Genomic DNA, 21,371 nt, shown 5'->3' with positions numbered 1-21,371 from the left:
TCATTGTATTCTTCTTTTTTTTGTCTTTTAGTTAATTTTATTTTTTTCAGCTAATCACTATTAACTTGTATTTTCTAATTTGTATTCTGATACATATACAAAGTTGTATCATGTCATGTCTGTAATTTGTGCAGTTTTTGCCTCGTTATCATGAAAAATAAAGAAGTAAAATGAGTCTCTGATCCAAAACTCACAATAGATGGCGCTAATTCCAGCCGCTAATAACGAAGAAAAAGAAGAAGAAGAAGAAGAAGAGTCTTCTGAGGTGAGGAGAGAAGTTCGCGGTATTTCTTATATTTACACACCCATCACACACACTTTATACAGTTTGATTAAGCGACAGACTCATTTCTGTGTTGTTTTTATCGATCACAGCGATACTTGTGGGTCTTTTCTGGCGTCTTCCTCCTGAAATACACATTTAGTGCAGCAGCAGCGAGCCTGAGGAGAATATGTGGAGTTCATTCAGACCTGAGCGAGTGTGTGTTCGTTTGTGTGATTGTCTCGATGTTTGGAGTGGAAAACTGTTACTGATTGTCAAGAGTTAAAGTTTGAGATCTGAGGGGAATCGATAATACTGCTGCTGTTTTATTTTATCTTTAATAAATCAAATGTGTTACTCCACATTCATTGTTAAAATATATACTGAAACGATCATTGTCAGTTTTGAACGAATAACATTAGTGCAATAAATGTGGTACAAAATCAAAATATATTTTAGATATTGGCATTATGCTGCTGTAGTTATTTAGATGAGGTGATTAGGCTAATGAAGATGAATGCTATTGGAGTTAGTTTTTATATGTTTTTCTTATGTTTTATCCATGTCATGTTGTGATTAGGAACACTATTTTCTTTCACTAGAGCAGTTTTACAGACTTTTATATTGACTCAAATAATGTGTTTCTAACAACAGCAAACACTCAGAATAAAGTGAGATGATCTGCTGATGATCCTGAATGGCTTGTTGAATGAGTGTTGATAGTCTGAGGATCATCAATATTAACAGATCCGCTGAAAACAACACAATAGTTCCCGTTTTCACCTCAATTCTCCAATAAATTATGTAAATTCCCATCAGCTGCAAGTGAAGACGAGCATCAGGAAGAGCTGAAATCTGCAAAGACTGAGTTTATTAAAGAGGACAGTGAGAACATGAGTGATCCAGAACCCTGCAGAATGAAACACACTGAAGATCCTGAAGAACAAAGAGGTTGGTGTTTATTCTTCATTCATTCATGATGCTGGAGAACATTCATGTTAGAAACATTCAAGCTCTTCATCACTTTTAGATAATCAGTTACACCATGAAATGGGTATAAATGGTGAGTAAATGGAGGTTTGAGAAACTCAAGCAAAACCAGATTTGTAGTTACTTACAAGTCACGTTGTATTTGTCATAAATAACAGAAGTACCCTTTCGAATGGAAAAACTTGTACTGCATCCTTTTTTTTTTTTGGCTCGAGTTTATCACTAATTGAGGAACTACATCTACAATCTGGAACTGGTACACAGATATAGGCTATTTTCAGTATTTTAGTTAATCTCAATGAATGCACAGTGCAGGGCTCAACATAAAAAAAAATCCCCACTGGCCCCCGGGGCCAGTAGATCAGAGTTTTGCTGGCCCCTTCTATATTTTGACTGGCCCTGAAAGAAATAAAAGGAAAAGCACTTTTCCATTAAACTGTATTTATTATATACATTAGGATTAATCAAAACAGTGAAGGAAGTTCAGGAATTAAGAGAGAGACCCTGGAGACATGCAAAAATAACCTAATTTCAGCGTCCAGTAGATTATTTGTCAATACCTGCTCTCTCCTCATCTCGATCACTCTCTGTCTTTTTCCCTCAGTCTCCTCATCTTACTTATTAAAGCTAAAGTTATTCATTCAAGAGCAGTGAGTGATTTTCTTTTTGCCTTTAGTTGTTTGATTCGCAGTAATGTCGCAATCGTCCGCATATTAGACTGCTTCCCCTTTAAGAACGAATGCAGATGTAAGTCTACTACTGATGCACCATTTTCTCCCAACTATTTCCATAACTGCATCCAATTTAGATATAAACTGTTTAAGTGAATCTCCAAGCCAGTCATTTTGACACATTGTTGTGTACATTTGGTCGTTTAGACGCGCACATGAAGCCCAAAGTATATACTTATCTCGCTGCGGTCTGTTTCGGAGCGCGCGCCGCATCGGGAACAGCATCTCTTGCGCTTTTTGTGCTTTTAATAGCTCTTTTTATTATTAAACGCACCCCGCAATTTAGCAACAGAAATGACTGCATTTTACAACAATCACCGATCGTGCTGATTCTGTATTAAAGTTTGAGTTAAGGAGAAATGGCAGCGTGCTACTGTACTGCTGTGATGGTAAGGACGTTGCGCTAGACAGAATGCAGTTTTTAGTGGTTTTACCTCAAATATATTCTATAATCTTTGGAAGCTGAAATCTAAAATAAAATCATATTATTATATCACAGATCTAAAGTGTAATCATAACTTGAATGTTTAGTTCTGTCCTCCGTCAGGTGTTGTGCGCGCTGTGGCACCGCATGAGCTATCTCTCTCTCTCTCCCTCTTCTGGACTGCGCGAATAGCAAAATGCATCACAGACAAATGGTTTAATTGTATTATATATAGGCCTAGACATGGCTGGCGACTCAGCGAGATGGTTAATTTTTTATAGCAATAATAAATGATAGCCTACATGTATTTCTCCAGCGACAGCAATAACAATAACGTCCGAGCTTATCGGTCTTCTAAAGTTCTTTGGCATTTTAACATTGACACTCTTCGTGCCACATTGTGTATGACGTTTGCTGTATGTTTAGCTGATCGCCAGTTACTGGCCCGCGCGGGCAAGTGACTGGCCAATCAACTAGCCCGCATACTCTTTTACTGGCCCCGGGCCATCGGGCCATTGCTTATGTCGAGCCCTGCACAGTGTATGCGACGCATACGTAAACAGTGACGAGTGTGAGTCGAGCACCTGGCTGTCTCTTTGCTGAGAGCGCTATTGTTTCTCACACACTTACAGATAGAGCGAGAGTCTTATACCACGCAGAATTGACGTGCTACATGTAAACTATTTTCATTGTTGTATATTCACGTAAGAATAAGTTCATTTGGATCTAATCATCCTTTTTGAGCAAGCAGAAACTAATGCGCGAACGCAGACATGAACCCAGCAGGGGTCTATATTGTTATTAGTAGTAGTATTTTTATTTTTTTACATTTCAAACTTATTGATTTGATTTATTACTGTGTGTAATGATTATTGTGTGGTGTTTTTCAGCACAGTTGCACTATTTAAACATTATCTGCGCTTTACACCTGCATTTTTTTTTCCATTTCTGCAAGGGCTGAATATACATTTAAAGGGTTAATATTACATTAGATAATTGTGTCGTTATTCAAATAAATTTGTAGATCTCACTACTGAAACATGGGATTTGTGCCCTATAATGTTCAATAACTGGAAGATTTACTGAAAATGACTTTTTTTAAAATGTATTTCAGACCTGATGGAAGAAAGTGAGGAGAGTGAAGAACTGAGCCAAGTGCCAGAAAAGCATCACGTCAAACCTGGAAAAAAAACTTTGAGTCGCTCAAAGACTAAAAAGACATTTTTAAAGAAAAAAGACAAGAAATCTACAACCTGCACTCGGTGTGAAAAGAGATGTGTATGTAAACAAAGTCTTGCGGTTCACATGATGTTCCACATCGGAGAGAAGCCGTACACATGTGATCAGTGTGAGAAGAGATTATCCAGCAAACAACAGCTAAATAATCACATGAGAGTTCATACTGGAGAGAAACCATTCACATGTACTCAGTGTGGGAAGAATTTTTCATACAAAGAAAGTCTTAATGTTCACATGAGGATCCACACTGGAGAAAAACCGTTCACATGTGATCACTGTGGGAAGAGTTTCACAAACCTCGCACAACTTAAAGGGCACTCGAATATCCACACCGAAGAGAAGCTGTACACATGTGATCAGTGTGGGAAAACGTTTCTTTGGGCATTAGCCTTGAAGAAACACCTGACAGTTCATACAACGGAGAAACCACATTCATGTTCTGTGTGTGGGAAGAGTTTTTCATGGCTGCTAAGTTTACGTAGACATGAGAAAATTCACACTGGTGTGAAAGATCATGTGTGCTTTGAGTGTGGGAAGTCTTTTATTTCAGTGAACGTTTTAAAGCTGCACCAGAGAATTCACACTGGAGAGAAACCTTACAAGTGTTCACACTGTGACAAGAGATTCAATCACTCATCACATATGAAAACACATGAGAGGATCCACAGCAGAGAGAAACCACACACGTGTGATCAGTGCGGGACGAATTTCTCTTTTAAAACTCACCTAAAGCGACACATGAGGATCCATGCAGTGGAGAAACCACATCACATCAGTCTGAGATCACGGTAAATAGTTAATATGTCTTCCATAAACTTTATTTATTTAGAAAACAATCGTACATTTGGAAAACGAGTAAAGAAAATCCGAGACGGTCTCAAAACTGTCCCTTTCCCCAAGTGGCAGCATCCTAATAATCATGCTAATGTTAATCACTCAATGCTCTTAAACTTTAAAAAGGATATGAAGATTATGCTGTGTTTATGCAGATTAGCATGTTTTAATTACATTTCAGTACCTAAAAACTATCATTGTTTTGTTGCATTTATTGGTGCTTTTGCTTGTAATTTATTACTGACTGTTTACTCGTCTTTTAAAATGTTGGCTGCAACATTACGATAGTGTAGATTAGTGTACAATGTTTTATAATAATAATTTATTCTATAGTGTCCATTTCATTAATTTATCATATTTAATATTGGGTGCATCCAAGTTATTTGACACAGGTCTATTTTAACTTTTTTTTTTAAAGTAATTTGTATCATACAACGCAATAGTTACTTTACCTGGTTTTTACTTACTTTTATAATCAGTTACTAACTCAGTTACTATTTGTGAAAAATAACTAGTAACTATAACTAATTACTTTTTTGGTAACTTTACAATACGGGTGCACTAATATGCATTAATTCATGCTTAACTAATGCACAGATAATCATGAGTTAATGTTTAATTAATGAAGAACTAAACCATTAATTAATGATTACTGCATCAGCAACTAATAAAGAGTCTATATAATTAATAGATTAAGTAATATGTTAATTGCTATTAATTCAATGTGTCATTGTGTATTAATTCCTTAATAACATATTTTATTAACTAATAGTGTAAATTAATGTGTTAATTACTACAATTAGTCAAAGCTATGCACTTCAACTTCCAGTTGTCTGATTTAATTCATCATTAGCTAATGATTTGCAAAGGTATCATTATGTTATGACTTTACTTGTTGGGGCACATCATTATTAACTAGTCATTTAGTAATTGTAGTAATTTACACATGAATTTGCACTAACAATTAAGTAATTAATCATGTATTAATGCTTATTAGTGTACCTGTCATTATCTGGAGGTTGAAATACAAGGCTTTGGCTCATTCTGGTAATTAACATATTAATTAACACTATTAGTAAAAAAAATTGCATGGTTAATTAATAACACTTCATGTATGAACTAATACATTAACCTTACAGACTCTTAATTAGTTCCTAATGTGATCATCATTAATTAATAGCTTAGATAATCATTAGTTACACATTAATTCAGTATTATCTGTGCATTGGTTAAGCATGACTTATAAGTGAAACCGTATTGTAAAGTGTTACCACTTTTTATTTAGCAACATGCCCAACACTGGTCATTATTGCGTGTTATTTCTGTTAGTAACTCTGGGTTATGAAGTTTTGGCGTTATACATAATAAAGATAATGTTTTACATTTAAAGGTGCCATATGTAATAATTGAGGTAAAAATATCCAAAAAATGAGCTACACGCATCAAAAGAATGAGAAGAAATAAGTGCAATGATGTCATTAAAAAAACGACAAGTTATAGTGCTGCCGAGATATTAACCTGAATTAGCATGCTAAATTACTAGCCCCGGCCCGGCAGGGTGTCGTAATACCAGTTTCGGCCATGGGAGGCGGTATGCGGGCGGGCAACGTTACCACCAGCCAAACTGCTGTACACAAGTCACGCGGCTTGTGTGTACTTGAACCTGATGTCAGTCGTGCGGAAATACAGCCCACTACTACATTTCAGTTCAGGGAAGAGTTCAAAAAATGATTGGTCGACATTATGCATGAGGAATACATTTTGGTAAGTTGTAGCATACCGTATCTTTCAACAGTGTTCGTGTTCTTTTACCATTAGCTAGTAGAGATGATCGGTTCACGTGCGCTAGAGATCTGTGGTGTAACATGTACAAGCGCCAAAATGGTATTTATTGTTTAAATTGCGAAATAAAATTGACAGAATCTGAATCCTGCTTGCTAAGTGTCAATTGCGTGTAAATTCGTTAGAGTTGGCAGCTCTGAATGGCGCTAGCTTGATCAACTACACTTGATCAAAGTGTAATATAAACAAAACGAATACCGTCTGATGCTTTTATCCAAAGTGACTTACACTCTTAGAAAAAAGGGTCAACTGCAACGGACCTTTTATGCAAAAAAATGATGATAATGACAAGAAAGAACCCTTTTGGCACAAAGGCTCTTATTCATTCATATATTACATTATTCTGCAACATTTTGTAGTTGTAATTAAATTATTGTTTACTTATTAATATCACATTTTAATCATGCTGATTTTTGGAGGATTAAAACTGAAATGGCACTCTTCGTGTTTTTTAACCCCATATCTTGAATTTTGTGATAATTCACACGCATTGCATTTAGGGGTTCCAAATACGTAGCGCTTTAGAACCCTTTAAGGTTCTATATAGAACCTTTTCTTCTAAGAGTGTACAATTGCTATACATGTCAGAGGTCGCCCGCCTCGCATGCAGGGATTTGTGTCTATAATGTTTAAAAAAATACGATTAGAAGATCAATGTAGGCGACCTCATTCATGGAAAAAACATTTTGCTATTACATCAGAGCTCTTTCATATGTCCTTTCACTTCATGTTCCTGTCTTTGAATTATTTTTGATCTTCTGAACATGTAATTACACCTTTTTTCTTTCACTTCAGGCCTAATGGAAAAGAGCAGGAGAGAGAAGAACTGATGAAAGTGAAGGAGGAGAGAGAAGAACTGATGGAAGTGAAGGAGGAGAGAGAAGAACTGAGTGAAGTGAAGGAGGAACATCGTGTCCAACCTGGAGAAAAACCCTCAAAGACTAAACAGACATTTTTAAAGAAAAGAAGAACCAAGAAATCTTTCACCTGCACTCAGTGTGGAAAGAGTTTCACAAATAAACAAAATCTTGAGCGTCACATGAGAGTTCATACTTGAAGAGAAGCCGTTCACATGTGATCAGTGCAGGAAGAGCTTCACACAAAAAATACACCTTAAGGGACACATGAAGAGCCACACTGGTGAAAAGCCGTATGCATATGATCAGTGCGGCAAAACTTTTATTTTGGGATCAGCACTGAAGACACAGATGACAATTCATTCAAGGGAGCAATGAAAAACTCTTTTCACAGACAGGAAATTAATATGTCAATTTCAAATCATTTTATTGGTAAAAAATCACAATATTGAAATATGATTTAAAATAATAAAACGGATGAGATGAGATGCACTGTAAGAAAAAAAAAATCCCGTAAAAAAAACGTGATCATTTTCCTAGTTGCATTAAAGGGATTGTTCACCCAAAAATGAAAATTAAGTCATTAATTACTCACCCCCATGCTGTACCAACCCCGTAAGACCTTCGTTCATCTTCGGAACACAAATGAAGATAGTTTTTATTAAATTTGAGAGATGGATCACTGCTACATAGGCTGCCTAAGGGATCGAAACTTGACGGCCCAGAAAGTCATTGAAGAAAATGTTTAAATATTCCATGTGACTAGTTTATCAAGCGACGAGAATACTTTTTGTGCGAAAAAACTAATAAAAATAACGACTTTATTCGACTATTCCTTTTCTTCCTTGTAGGCCTGAGACGAGAGTTCAAGAGATTTCCACGACACATTCGTGAGAACTGTGATCTTTTTCTACTACTTCAGTTCAGTTCTCATGCATGCGTCGTGGAAATTCATTCTCTTACAGGCCAAAGCTCTCCGGCTGTGTAGTGGAGCCTTCCAAACATCACCTATCCCTGCGCTGCAGGTGGAAGTAGGGGAGATGCCTTTAGACCGTAGGAGGTTACAGCTCTCTCTAGCATTTTGGGTAAACTTACAAGGGCATGAGAATAGCTATACATCCTACAAAACTGGTGTTAGAGGAATGCTGGGAATATGGTCACATTGTGGAAAATAGTTTTGGATGGAGTAGTAAAAAAGAGGCAGATGAAACGGGAGTCAGTATTATACCCTGCAGCAAAACTGTTAACTTGAGTATAACTCCACCTTTGGTTTTTCTGTTGTCCTGTAGTTAATATAGAAACTAAAAACATAGTTAAGACGGGATTGTATAAAAGTGTAACACAATATGTAGAAGCAAGATATAATGATACAGTACAAATGTTTACAGATGCATCCAAAAGATCTAACTGGTAAAACACATTACAATACAAAAAATAACCTCAAACCACCTCTCAATTTTCTCTGCAGAAATGACGGCCATCATAATGGCATTACAGTGGGTAGAGGAACCTTAACTAGTATCCAGACTGGGAAATCTGAATGCAGGCAGGATCTGTTTGACAAAGTTCATCAGATGACGCAACAGAGGCTAATAATACAGTTCACTTGGGTTCCAGCGCACACAGGTATTGAGGGTAATGAGAAGGTAGACAATTTGGCAAAAGAAGCACTGAAAGCAGAACAAGTAGAACGTCTTAGGTTACGACTGTAACCTATGTTCCCTGAGAATAGGGAACGAGACAATACGTCATTGACACTTTGGGGAAACGCCTCAGGCGTGACAGGTGTCTGAAATCACTATCAAATCACCTCAATCACATTGACCGGCGACAGCCCGTGAATCATTAACGTGAATGATTTACGTGCGACCAGGAAGTATATAAGGGCGCCTTACAAACTTGACAAATCACCTTATTGTCTGAAGGGACTGTACGGCAGGCAAGGCATGGCAGGGAGACATTGTCTCGTTCCCTATTCTCAGGGAACATAGGTTACAGTCGTAACCTGAGACGTTCCCTTTCGAAGGGAACTCAACAATACGTCATTGACGCTTTGGGGAACGATATACCCACGCCGCCATGCTAAGGGGAGTGCATGCCCTCAGGCAGTGACAACTGTCCGAATCAGCAAATTCAAACCAGCAAGTTCACACTGGGCTGTCAGTGACATCACTCCCTACGGTCATAGCCTAAGCTATAAGCCTCAAAGGAAACCTCCAACACAGTTAAATGAAAGGCCTACCTGGGCCTGCTCAAAGGCCTAGGACCACAACTTCAATTAGAAGGGGTCCTTTCAAGGGAATGTGGCTATGGAATCCAAAGGAACCCAGTCAATCACTATTCAGGGGAACGTACTCACCCTGAAATGCCACCAGGATGGCCTGACCTGCCGTCAGATACATAGACACTTAGTCTGGCCACTTCCTGTCTGTCCGAGACAGAGCCTCTGGAATATGCCTTAGGGTAAGGCATCCAAACCGAGGGACTGCGAAGCTGGCAGTGAACCACTCGGCCAGGATCTCAGAGACGGGATATCCTGGAGAGTATGACTCTGCATAGTGCTTTACAACCCTTGCTAGCAAGGGGAGTTTCTTACTCGATCCACGGTTCAACCCAGTGTATGTGTTTCAAAACACTGAGGAGGCCTGTGAGGGCCTAGGAATGAAATGCCACCAGGCAAGCCTAACCTGGTGTCACCACAGAAGACACTACAGTCTGGCCACTTCCTGTCTGTCTGAAGACAGAGCCTCTGGACAGTTGCCTCAAGAAAGGGAGGCATCCAACCCGAAGGACTGCGAAGCAGGCAGTGAACCACTCGGCCCGGATCTCAGAGACAGGATATCCTGGAGAGTATGACTCAGCGTAGTGCTTTACAACCCTTGCTAGCGAGGGGAGTTTCTCTACTCGATCCACGGATCTACCCAGTGTTTGTGTTTCAAAACACTGAGGAGGCCTGTGAGGGCCTAGGAATGAAATGCCCCCAGGCAGGCCTAACCTGGTGTCACTACAGAAGACACTACAGTCTGGCCACTTCCCGACAGAGCCTCTGGAATATGCCTTTAGGTAAAGCATCCAACCTGAGGGACTGTGAAGCTGGCAGTGAACCGCTCGGCCTGGATTTCAGAGACGGGATATCCCGGAGAGTATGACTCAGCGTAGTGCTTTACAAGCTCTTCTCCCGAGAAGAGGGACAGGCGAGAGCGAAGACATTTGTACAGGCAGTTCCCTCGAGAACTACCTGTGAGCATCTTTTCTCCCAGACAGAAAAATGCACATAACATGTGTGTCACCCGGCTTCAGATATCTTGAGATATCAGATATCTTCAGATATCTTAATCATTCACGTTAATGATTCACGGGCTGTCGCCGGTCAATGCGATTGACGTGATTTGATAGTGATTTCAGACACCTGTCACGCCTAAGGCGTTTCCCCAAAGCGTCATTCAACGTATTGTTGAGTTCCCTTCGAAAGGGAAATACAGGTTCCACTTAGCAAATCAGAAATTAAAACAATAATTAAAGATGGTATTCATAAACTCTGGCAAGATAAACGGGATAAGGGGGGCAAAGGTAGGCATTTACAGGGGTTGGACAAAAAAACTGAAACACCTGGTTGTACTACACAATAATTTGTTAGAATGGTGAGGGCCTCATTTTGCATCCAAATACAGCACCAATTGACAGATAGAAGTCCTTCACAGTGACCAGAGGGATTATGAGCCGTTCCTCTTCCAGAACAGTGTCCAGGTCACTATATGATGCTGGTGGACTCGCTCCTCCAAAACACCTCAATAATATTCAGATCTGGTGACTGTCAGACCATGGGAGATGTTCAACGTCACTTTCATCTTCATCAAACCCTTCTGTCACAAGTCTTGCTGTGTGTGTTGGTGCATGATCATGCTGAAACACGGTTTGAGCATCAGGTGCTCATGATCCTCCAGAAGGGTTTGGTAGTCCTCGGCAGTGTCGTGTCCATCAAATACAATCAGGATTGTCATGATATTGGAGCTCAAACCATCACTGATCCACCCGTGCTTCAATCTGAAGATTGGCCGCCAGGCATATAGATGTGAAACCTCCAACATTGGCCAGTGTTTCAGTTTCATTGTCCAACCCCTGTATATAGTATACAGCCAAATATAACAGTTATAAAAATGAGTTCATTATCACGGCAGGAGGAAACATCGTTCACTAGGCTGAGGCTAGGACATACAGGACTGAACAGCAACCTACACATAATAGGGAAGCATGAGACAGGAATGTGCCCATATGTGAGGAGGAAACAGAAACCGTGAAGCATGTACTTTTGACATGTAGGCAGTACCATGAAGAGAGAAAAGATTAAAAGGTTAACAAAGTCTGTTAATTTAAGCAACCTGTTGAAACTACCAGGAACACATTCTACAATAAAAGAGTTAATAAATAAAGATTTCTTAAAAAAAACACAGCAAGAAGAATTTAGTCTTATTGTTTATTTATTTTAGTTGTATTTTATTTTATATGGAGGTTGAGTTGAGGTTGAAGCTGAAGGAGCTAAACACATAGCGCCAGCTTAAGCTTGGGCTCTAACTCTGTTTTTTTTTTTCTCCCAATGTGATCACACCTATTCCAGTAGATGGCGGTAATGCACATAGCTTGTAAACTGCCAATAAAAAGTACAGAAGAAGAAGAAGAAGCTGCTTGTGAAGACGAGCATCAGGAAGTGCTGAAATCTGCAGTTTATTAAAGAGGACAGTGAGAACATGAGTGATCCAGAACCCTGCAGAATGAAACACACTGAAGATCCTGAAGAACAAAGAGGTTGGTGTTTATTCTTCATTCATTCATGATGTTGCAGAACATTCATGTTAGAAACATTCAAGCCCTTCATCGTATTTTGATAAAGAGTTAAACTATGAAGTGGGTACAAAAGTTTTGGTTTTCAAAATGGTCAGTAAAGCAAGGTTTGAAAAATGCTCACATTGATTGTCAACATCAAGTCAAACTTTTTTTTTAAGTATCAGTTCAGGCACTGAAACCCATTCAAAAGTTTCGATTTGGCACTGATATCATAAAAACCCAAACAATACCCAACCCAAGATTATTCTTCTTACAGTAACTTTGATTACTGTTTATTATAACCGATACCTAGGGATGCACTTATATAATTGTGTCAGATACAGATAACTGATCATTCTTTCTGTGGTTTATGCAACTTTATTTAATTCATAATTAAATTCAATATCAATTAAAAAACAGTAAAATGGTAATATTTAATAGCAGTTGCCCATTTTTATGTCATTTCACTAAAATTTTTTCTCTTTGTATTATTTTGATATTTTTTCCCCTTCAGACCTGATGGAAGAGAACGAGGAGAGTGAACAACACTTGCGTCGCTCAAAGAATAAACAGACAATTTTAAATAAAAGAAGAGACAAGAAATCTACAACCTGCACTCAGTGTGGAAATAGTTTCACACACAAACAACATCTTGAGCTTCACATGAGAGTTCACACTGGAGAGAAACCGTTCTCATGCGATCAATGTGGGAAGAGTTTCACACAATCATCATACCTTAAGAGTCACATGAGAGTTCACACCGGAGAGAAGCCATTCACATGTGATCAGTGTGAAAAGAGATTCTCACACAAAAAAACTCTTAAGCTTCACATGAGGACCCACACTGGAGAGAAGCCGTATGCATGTGATCAGTGTGGGTCGAGCTTCACACAAAAACAAAGTCTTAATGTTCACATGATGATCCACACTGGAGAAAAGCCATTCACATGTGATCAGTGTGAAAAGAGATTCCCACACAAACAAACTCTTAAGCTTCACATGAGGACCCACACCGGAGAGAAGCCATATGCATGTGATCAGTGTGGGTCGAGCTTCTCACATAAACAAAGTCTTAATGTTCACATGATGATCCACACTGGAGGAAAGCCACACGCATGCGATCGGTGTGGAAAGAGTTTCATACAATCATCACACCTCACTCGTCACATGATGATCCACACCGGAGAGAAGCCGTACGCATGTGATCAGTGCGACAAAACATTTCTTAGGGCATCATACCTGAAGACACACCTGACAGTTCATACGAAGGAGAAGCCATATTCATGTTCTGTGTGTGGAAAGAGTTTTTCACTGCTGCAATATTTAAAAGTACATCAGAAAGTTCACACTGGTGTGAGAGAGTACATGTGCTTTGAGTGTGAGAAGACTTTTGCAACAGGGAAAGATTTAAAACGGCACCAGAGAATTCACACTGGAGAAAAACCTTACAAGTGTTCACACTGTGACAAGAGATTCCGTCTGACATCAACTCTGAAAACACACGAGAAGATCCACAGCGGAGAAAAACCTTATGAGTGTTCACACTGTGACAAGAGATTCAGACTGTCATCAAATCTGAAAACACACGAGATGATCCACACTGGAGAAAAACCTTACAAGTGTTCACACTGTGACAAGAGATTCAGTCAGTCATCAAATCTGAAAGCACATGAGAGGATCCACACTGGAGAGAACTCAAACATGTGTGAACAGTGTGGAAAGGTTTTCTCTATTAAAACTCACCTGAAGCGACACATGAAGATCCATACAGTGGAGAAACCACATCAACACAGTCTGCGATCACAGTAAGTAGTTCATCTTTATGTGCTGAGCATTAAAGTCTCTTCTGTGTAATTTAGTTTCCTAACAGCCATGATGAGCAACAGGTCATCTTGGTGGTTGCTTGCTATCTGTTTCAATTTTTCACATTATTATGAGATATTGAGTTATAATATATCATTATTATGAGATCATTTCTCATTATGAGATGTTAAGTTGTTATTATGAGAAGGCATCTTGTTATTTATATAGTGCTTTTAACAATATAGATCAAAATAAATTAAAGTAACAGATTGTTTTGGCTTAATGGCAGCTCTAGAATAAAGTTATTTTCTAGCTAAAGATCCAGCTAGTTCTCTTCCGTCACAAAGATGATTAGTTATTGTGATGATGGACACTTTGGTTCAGTGTGGGTGATGGAAGAAGATAAGGGGTCGGCGAATATTGGAGCGAATATTGGTGTTTTATTTCAATAACTCTGTTCACGGCGACTCAGCGCTCTTCTCATTAAACTCCAAATAAACGATCACTGCAGATCAAACTCTTCCTGCTGTACACAGCTTTCTCTGGTTCCCAGGCGTCACACTCTTCCCGCTGATCACAGCTTTCTCGGTCACGGCCACGAATAAACTCGGATTGTCTGGACACAGCTCCGAACACCATCTCACACACACACAAGCTCCAAGGTCTCTCTCAACACTCTGTCCACCTGGCCCGCTTAAATGCGCTCTCCTCACGCCAATCACTGAAATCACAAACAGGTGTTCATCATTTGAACTTGACCCACTTACTTCCCGCTCGGCTCCTCCCTCGCTCTCTCGCCGCAGACACCGCTGAATCACGCCCCCCGTGCCACATACCCCCACCGCCCGACTCAGGCCGGGGAGCCATCCGGCCTGCAGCCTCCCCCACACTTCGGGAGAGAAAGTCACCCTCTATCTCCTGGGTCAAGACCGCACCCAACCGATGTCCGATGCGTTTGTCTGCAGAGAAAAAGGGAGAGACACTGCTCCGTCCACTGGACGGTATCCGGTGCTTCCTTTTTAGTCAGATCAGTCAGCGGGCTAGCCAGGTCCAAATAATTAGGTACAAACCTTCTATAATATCTTGCTAGCCCCAGGAACTGTCTAACCTCCTTTTTGGTCTTGGGTCTCGGACAGGTCGCAACCGCTGCTGTCTTGTCAATTTGGGGACGCACCTGCCCATGACCCAAGTGGAAGCCCAGATACCTAACCTCCACGCGCCCAATTGCACACTTCCTCAGGTTGGCCATGAGCCCCGCCCCTTTCAGCGATTTGAGGACCAAGTCATTACTATAGATGATATTTTATGAGGAGAATTTTATCCATCAACCGCTGAAAGGTGGCGGGTGCCCCAAACAGTCCGAACGGAAGCGTGACAAATTGGTGTAATCCGAACGGCGTCGTGAAAGCGGTCTTTTCTTTGGACATTGGAGATAAGGGGATCTGCCAATATCCCTTCGTTAAATCCAGTGTCGAATAAAAGCGAGCTGTGCCTAGCCGATCAAGTAACTCGTCAACCCTTGGATTGGATACGCATCGAATTTCGATACGGCATTCACCTTGCGGTAATCCACACAGAACCGGACAGAGCCATCCGTTTTAGGTACTAAAACTATCGGGCTCGCCCAGTCGCTGTTGGAATCCTCTATTACCCCCATATCCAGCATCGCCGCTAATTAATCCTGAACTACTTTTTTTGTGTTCCGGTAACCTATATGGCCGGCTGCGCACAACCACGCCCGGCTCAGTCTCAACATGGTCCTGGATGAGATTTGTTCGGCCAGGGAAAGGAGAGAACACATCTGCAAATTATGCTTGCACATGTCTCATGTCAGTGATCTGGGACAGCGAGAGGTGGTCAAGCGGCCAGAGGGGAGGATTGGGTTTTTATATTCGCCTCTGGCCCGAGATCCTCCTCCCCACTCACCACTGTCACCAGCATCACTGACTCCACCTCACTCCACTTTTTAAGGAGATTGAGGTGGTATATCTGATGTGTTTCCCCCCGTCTGAACGAGCAACCTCATAGTTGAGATCATTAACGCGCAGTGTAACCACAAACGGTCCTTGCCACTTGACGAGTAATTTTTAACTGGATGTGGGAAGTAATACGAGTACTTTATCTCCCAGTGCAAATTTACATAGTTTAGCCTCCCTGTTGTACAGCCGACTCTGTTTGTCCTGCACCCGCAACAAATTCTCCATGGAGAGCCGCCCCAAAGTGTGGAGTTTTGTTTGCAAGTCCAGGACGTACTGAATTTCATTTTTACTATTCTAGGGTCCATCCTCCCAAGCCTCCCTAAAAACGTCCAGCACCCCTCGGGGCTGGCGCCCATAGAGAAGCTCGAAGGGGGAAAACCCCGTGGAGGTTTGGGGGACCTTGCATACAGCGAACAAGAGGGTTTCTAACCTCTTATCCCAATTTTTAGTGTCTTCCCGTACAAACTTACGAATCATGGCTTTTAACGTGCAATTAAATTGTTGTACCAAGCCGTCTGTTTGTGGGTGATAGACGCTGGTCTGGATCGATTCAATGCCCAATAATTTGTACAGTTCGCGAATTGTGCGTGACATAAACGCTGTGCCCTGATCGGTGAGAATCTCTTTCGGGATTCCCACCCGGGAGATTAACTGAAACAGTGCAATCGCAACACTTTTCGCCGAGATGTTGCGAAGCAGCACTGCTTCGGGATATCGTGTTGCATAATCCACCAGAACTAATGCAAAGCGATTTCCCCTTGCAGATCGTTCTAATGGCCCGATGAGATCCATACCAATTCGTTTGGTATGGACCTCCACTAAACGAAGGGGGCACAAAGGTGCTTTACTATGGGCCGGTGGGTTTACCAAACTGACATTCGTGACAAGTGATTTACCAATGTGACATTCGTGCACATTCGTGCACCACCTGCGCACGTTCTCATGAATGCCTGGCCAGAAAAATCGGGTCATTAGACGATTTATTGTGGCTGACTGCCCTAGGTGTCCTGCCATCGGATTACAATGAGCCGCCTGGAATAACATTTCCCGACGGCTCCTAGGAACTAACAACTGTGTTGTATCTTGTTTTGTCTGGGTGTCCTGAGTCACCCGATACAACCTATATTTAATCAAGGCAAAATAGGTATACGAGAGCGGCTGGTCTGGCCGAACCTGCTGCCCGTCGATGACCCGGGCTCAAAGGCATTTTTCAGCGTGTCATCTCGGGACTGTTCCAGAGGAAAGTCATCGCGAGGAAAGATTGTATTTTCGGACACACTCGGTTCCTCTGAAACAGCCACCGATGGTCCCGGTACAGCTTCGCTGGCCTGAACAGACGCTCTCCTCCGGTGCCTTTGTTTTCGCCCAGGAGCACCCGCACACAAATATGCTAATAAAGACTGAAACCCCAGCCGATTTGTCCCCAAAATGAGCGGGTGCCGGAGGTGCGGATTAACTGCCACCTCCACGCTATGTTTTTGTCCCCTAAATTGGATCGCGACCGACATGAGGGGATACCCCACCACCTCGCCGTGCACACACCGCACTATAACCTTGCCGCTCTTATCCAACGCCACTGGCTGAATCAAACTTTGATGGATTGAGGTCTGGTTACAACGCGAATCCACCAAGGCTTCATATGTACCCCGCTTAATACTCACAGGTATTTGGTACAGCCCAGACTGATCGGGGTGGCCGGTGGCGTGTAGGGGACGCTAATCAAAGTGTCCACTTCCACCTTGATTAGGGTGGAACGCCGCCTCGGGACCTGGGAGTAGGGACAGGGCGAGAGAGAGGGGAGAGAGAGAGAGAGAGAGAAGCAGATGGTAAGGGATCGCCGACCTCCGGACACGCCACCAGCTGATCCTCTGCCAACTGGATGGCCTGGTCCAGTGATGTCGGCCGATGGCACTGGACACACTGCGCGGCCTTCTTGGGCAGTTTTGCGACAAACTGTTCCAGTACCACCAGCTCGATGACTCCCTCGGCCATCAGCCACCTGCGGCAGGCGTCCCGGAGCTGCTGCGCAAAGACGAAGGGTTGGCCGGCCTCCCCCAACTCGAGGGTCCAGAACCGCTGACGACTCTGCATCGGGGACTGGCCGACCCGCTGTAGAATAGCGTGCTTGGGGTCTTTGTAGACCAGGAGGTTGCTCACTGGCAGTTGTTGAGCTGCGATCTGCGCCTCCCCCGACAGCAGGGGGATCAGGCGCGTCACCCAGTCAGCAGGCGGCCAGTTCCAAGACGCGGCCGACCTCTCGAAGAGGTCCAAGAAGGCCTCAGGGTCATCGAGGGTCGTCGCATCTTGTCGCGGCCGGGACCCGGACCCCCTGGACCCCCCGTTGTCCTTGGAGGAGTGTGTCGATCCGTTGTTCCTGTTGCTCCTCCATCTTCAACAGGGCCTCCTGGTGTTGTTGGTGAAGTCCCACGAGCGCCTGGATGATTTCCGCAAACGGCGAAGACAGAGGGTTTCTGGCGGCGGCCTCTCCTTCCATCCCGGGTTTCGGCACCAATGTGATGATGGACACTTTGGTTCAGTGTGGGTGATGGAAGAAGACAAGGGGTTGGCGAATATTGGAGCTTGTGTGTTTTATTTCAATAACACTGTTCACGGCGACTCAGCGCTCTTCTCATTAAACTCAATGCAGATCAAACTCTTCCTGCTGTACACAGCTTTCTCTGGTTCCCAGGCGTCACACTCTTCCAGCTGATCACAGCTTTCTCGGTCACGGCCACGGATAAACTCGGATTGTCTGGACACAGCTCCGAACACAAGCTCCAAGGTCTCTCTCAACACTCTGTCCACCTGGCCCGCTTAAATGCGCTGTCCTCACGCCAATCAATGAAATCACAAACAGGTGTTCATCGTTTGAACTTGACCTATTTACTTCCCCCTCGGCTCCTGTTCCCCCACGACACTGTTTATCCACCAAAGCGTTTTTAGCCAGCTGAAAATGCCAGACGCTCTGCTGAAGAAGCCATGCTTTGGGCGCTTGAGAGCGTTTTGGCAGCGCAGCGTTTTTTCTGTTGAGACGTTTTGTTGCTATGATACAGAATATCCGCAGCAGTTTGAATGTTGTGACAGTTGGTCGGTGTGGTATTAGTCCCGCCCCTCCTCCACTGTGATTGGATGGCTGGGTAAAAAGTGACAGTGATGAGCGCTGCATTTTATGTAAAGTTGAACATTTTTCAACTCCCAGCGACCAGTAAAAACACTGGGCGCTCGGCGCTTCAGCGTAAAAAAAACGCTCAGTGCCTTGGTACGCTCATGTCGTTTAAAAAACGTGGCGCTCCCATTGAAAACATACGCCAGGCATGTGGAAAAACGTTTTGGTGGACACACGGCATTAAGTTCTCTCTACGCAAACTTTAAAAAAATGTCAACCTGTGAGAACGCTGATCTTTGTATGTAATCAGCAATATTTAAAAATGTATACGGGAGCCAATGCAGGGTTGACAGAACTGGGCTAATATGGTCATTCTTCCTGGTTCTGGTAAGAACTCGAGCGGCTGTGTTTTGAACTAGCTGGAGTTTGTTTATTAAGAGTGCAGGGCAAACCCCCAGTAGAGCGTTACAATAATCTAGCCTTGATATCATGAACACATTAACTAACTGTTCCACATTTATCAGTGATGATAAATCCTTCCTGATATAATCATATAATAATTCCCAAATCATTCCCAATAATGCAATGCTAAATTATTACTAGAAAGTTTTTAATTAGTATAAGATAGTAAGTCATAATTATGACATTTCTCATTATTGTGACTTTCCTATTTATATTATTTAACTGTTGCCATACTTTGTCCCACCGACATCATGAGTAAAACAGATGAATGTAAATCAACTTTCTATTCCTGACATAATTAGTTGTTGCAGCCCTAGTTCATTTAAGTTGGTTTTGATTATTAAAAACAATTGAAGAAAAATTGTTTGTTGCTGTGGCTTCAACTGTGGCTTTGTTGCTGTTAGTTTCATTTCCATGGACTTTTAGTTTGTTTTCTCAGTCTCACATTCTCCTTTGTCTTAGTTTTCCCGCCACTCATCTGTTGTCATCGTCATTCATTTGTTCTGCACAGGAGTTCTTGAAATATTTATCATGCATATTATCATTTTTGGCAGAACTACCAGAAAGCATCTGGAAGGAGAGGACAGAGAGAACGACAGTGATCCAGAACCTGCCGAATGAAACACACTGAAGATACTGAAGAACCAAGAGGTTGGTGTTTATTCTTCATTCATTCATTCATATTGCTGAAGAATATGCTTCTGCTCACCAGATTTACATTGTTTCATGACCAAACTAGTGACTTATAACACAAATCATCATTAAAATAGATTATAGTCGTGAACCGCAGTTGTGCACCAGATTTGATGGGATTGAAATGACTAATGAACTCATCAGTGATCTTGACTTTTGGATTCACTTTTCATTTTACATGTGTCTCTCATTTGAAATCTCACTTGATTTAATGTTTCTTTTAGACCTGATGGACATGAAAAAGAAAGGAAAAACAGAAAAATCTGTCTCCAGATGAGTGACGGGAAAACCAATGTAAATCAAGTCTGAAGATTCACTCTGGGAAGAAGCGGCTCAGGCTTTCGCTCTGAAATCACATCTTCTCATTCTGAAGAAAGAGCATTTAACTGTGAACTGCGATAACTGGAGAAGAAGGCCATAACTCTTTTAAGAGAGACATGAATCTGATATACACTTTTAACTCTATTTTCATGATAAAATCTAGTTTCTCTTCCACTTCTACTCTTCCATGTAAATGCAAGATATACTTTCATGGATCTTTTATAAAAACGTTTATTGGGTTTATAAAAAAATACAGAGAGCCATGTTTGAAAGAAATGTATTATTGATGAAATGGATAAGTAAAATGTAATCAATATTAAGAAACAAATATTATGTGTGCATATAGTAAGGAAAAACAAGTATTACCCTAGTGTTGTGTTCCAGACCAAAAGGAGAAGGATTCTGAGAGGCCGCACACGAAGAAGGAAGACAATGAAGGATAAAGCTTTTTATAAGAGGATTAATTAATTTGTGTTGAAGTTAGACGCTGGAAGCTGGGCCTGTCTCTCCATTGTTTGATGATCCAAGCCTGACACCTGCTGGTGAAACTTGTGAACTGCTGCTATTGAACTACAACTTGTTAACTTGTTTGGAAACTTTGAAAAACTTTATAAAACTACATATATAATATCGAGTCTCTGCTTGCTATCAAAATCTTAGCCACGGAGGGGTCTTTCTACTAGACTGTGAGTATGAATTTTGAATACTTATTATCTTTTGTAGAATTCGACTTACTTTACCTTACCTGAGAGACTAAATAAAATGAGGTAGAAGGTGAATGATCTACAATAAGGAGATCTGACACCATAAAACTATATTTGACCCAAATTTGGGTTAAAGCAACCCAGCATTTTTTAGACTGAGTGGCCCATCTTAATGCCATTGCACACTTGTTTATTTATTTATTTCGAGCAATACACATGACAAGGCAATAAGAAGCATTTTGATTAATCTATATGTCACCAGGGCAGGAATAGCCTGATATTTAATTAATTTCTCTGGTGATT

The 21,371-nt window shown here is 41.5% G+C and overlaps 2 protein-coding genes across 3 annotated transcripts in view; both read left to right on the top strand.

Moving 5' to 3' along the window:
• Nucleotides 1–21,371, top strand: part of LOC120475482 (uncharacterized) — a 40,259-nt gene that overhangs the window by 8,770 nt on the left and 10,118 nt on the right. The window lies entirely within an intron of this gene.
• Nucleotides 990–20,407, top strand: LOC148981846 (uncharacterized). 2 transcript variants are annotated; one of them, XM_089129136.1, is made up of 6 exons: nucleotides 990–1,213; nucleotides 3,522–4,399; nucleotides 7,369–7,478; nucleotides 12,612–13,805; nucleotides 19,905–20,001; nucleotides 20,268–20,407. In XM_089129136.1, exons 1-5 carry the CDS (start codon nucleotides 1,156–1,158, stop codon nucleotides 19,969–19,971), a joined length of 2,307 nt encoding a protein of 768 aa, XP_088985262.1. In that variant the 5' UTR covers nucleotides 990–1,155; the 3' UTR covers nucleotides 19,972–20,001; nucleotides 20,268–20,407. The 2 variants fall into 2 exon arrangements, with proteins under 2 accessions (XP_088985262.1, XP_088985261.1); XM_089129135.1 differs by lacking the exons at nucleotides 990–1,213; nucleotides 3,522–4,399; nucleotides 7,369–7,478 and adding an exon at nucleotides 11,786–11,982 and having other exon boundaries at nucleotides 12,515–13,805.

Source organism: Pimephales promelas, chromosome 3 (assembly GCF_988280905.1).
Source record: "Pimephales promelas chromosome 3, fPimPro1.hap1.1, whole genome shotgun sequence".
NCBI lineage: Eukaryota > Metazoa > Chordata > Actinopteri > Cypriniformes > Leuciscidae > Pimephales > Pimephales promelas.
Note: the sequence above shows the minus strand (reverse complement) of the source record. Positions and strands in the feature narration are given on the sequence as shown.

Excerpts from the sequence above, each read along its gene's own strand:
- LOC148981846 (XM_089129136.1), top strand. The coding sequence starts at position 1,156 with ATGAGTGATCCAGAACCCTGCAGAATGAAACACACTGAAGATCCTGAA. Across the intron at positions 1,214-3,521 it reads AGATCCTGAAGAACAAAGAG|ACCTGATGGAAGAAAGTGAG; the intron begins GTTGGTGTTTAT and ends AATGTATTTCAG. Across the intron at positions 7,479-12,611 it reads ACTGGTGAAAAGCCGTATGC|CTGCACTCAGTGTGGAAATA; the intron begins ATATGATCAGTG and ends GAAATCTACAAC.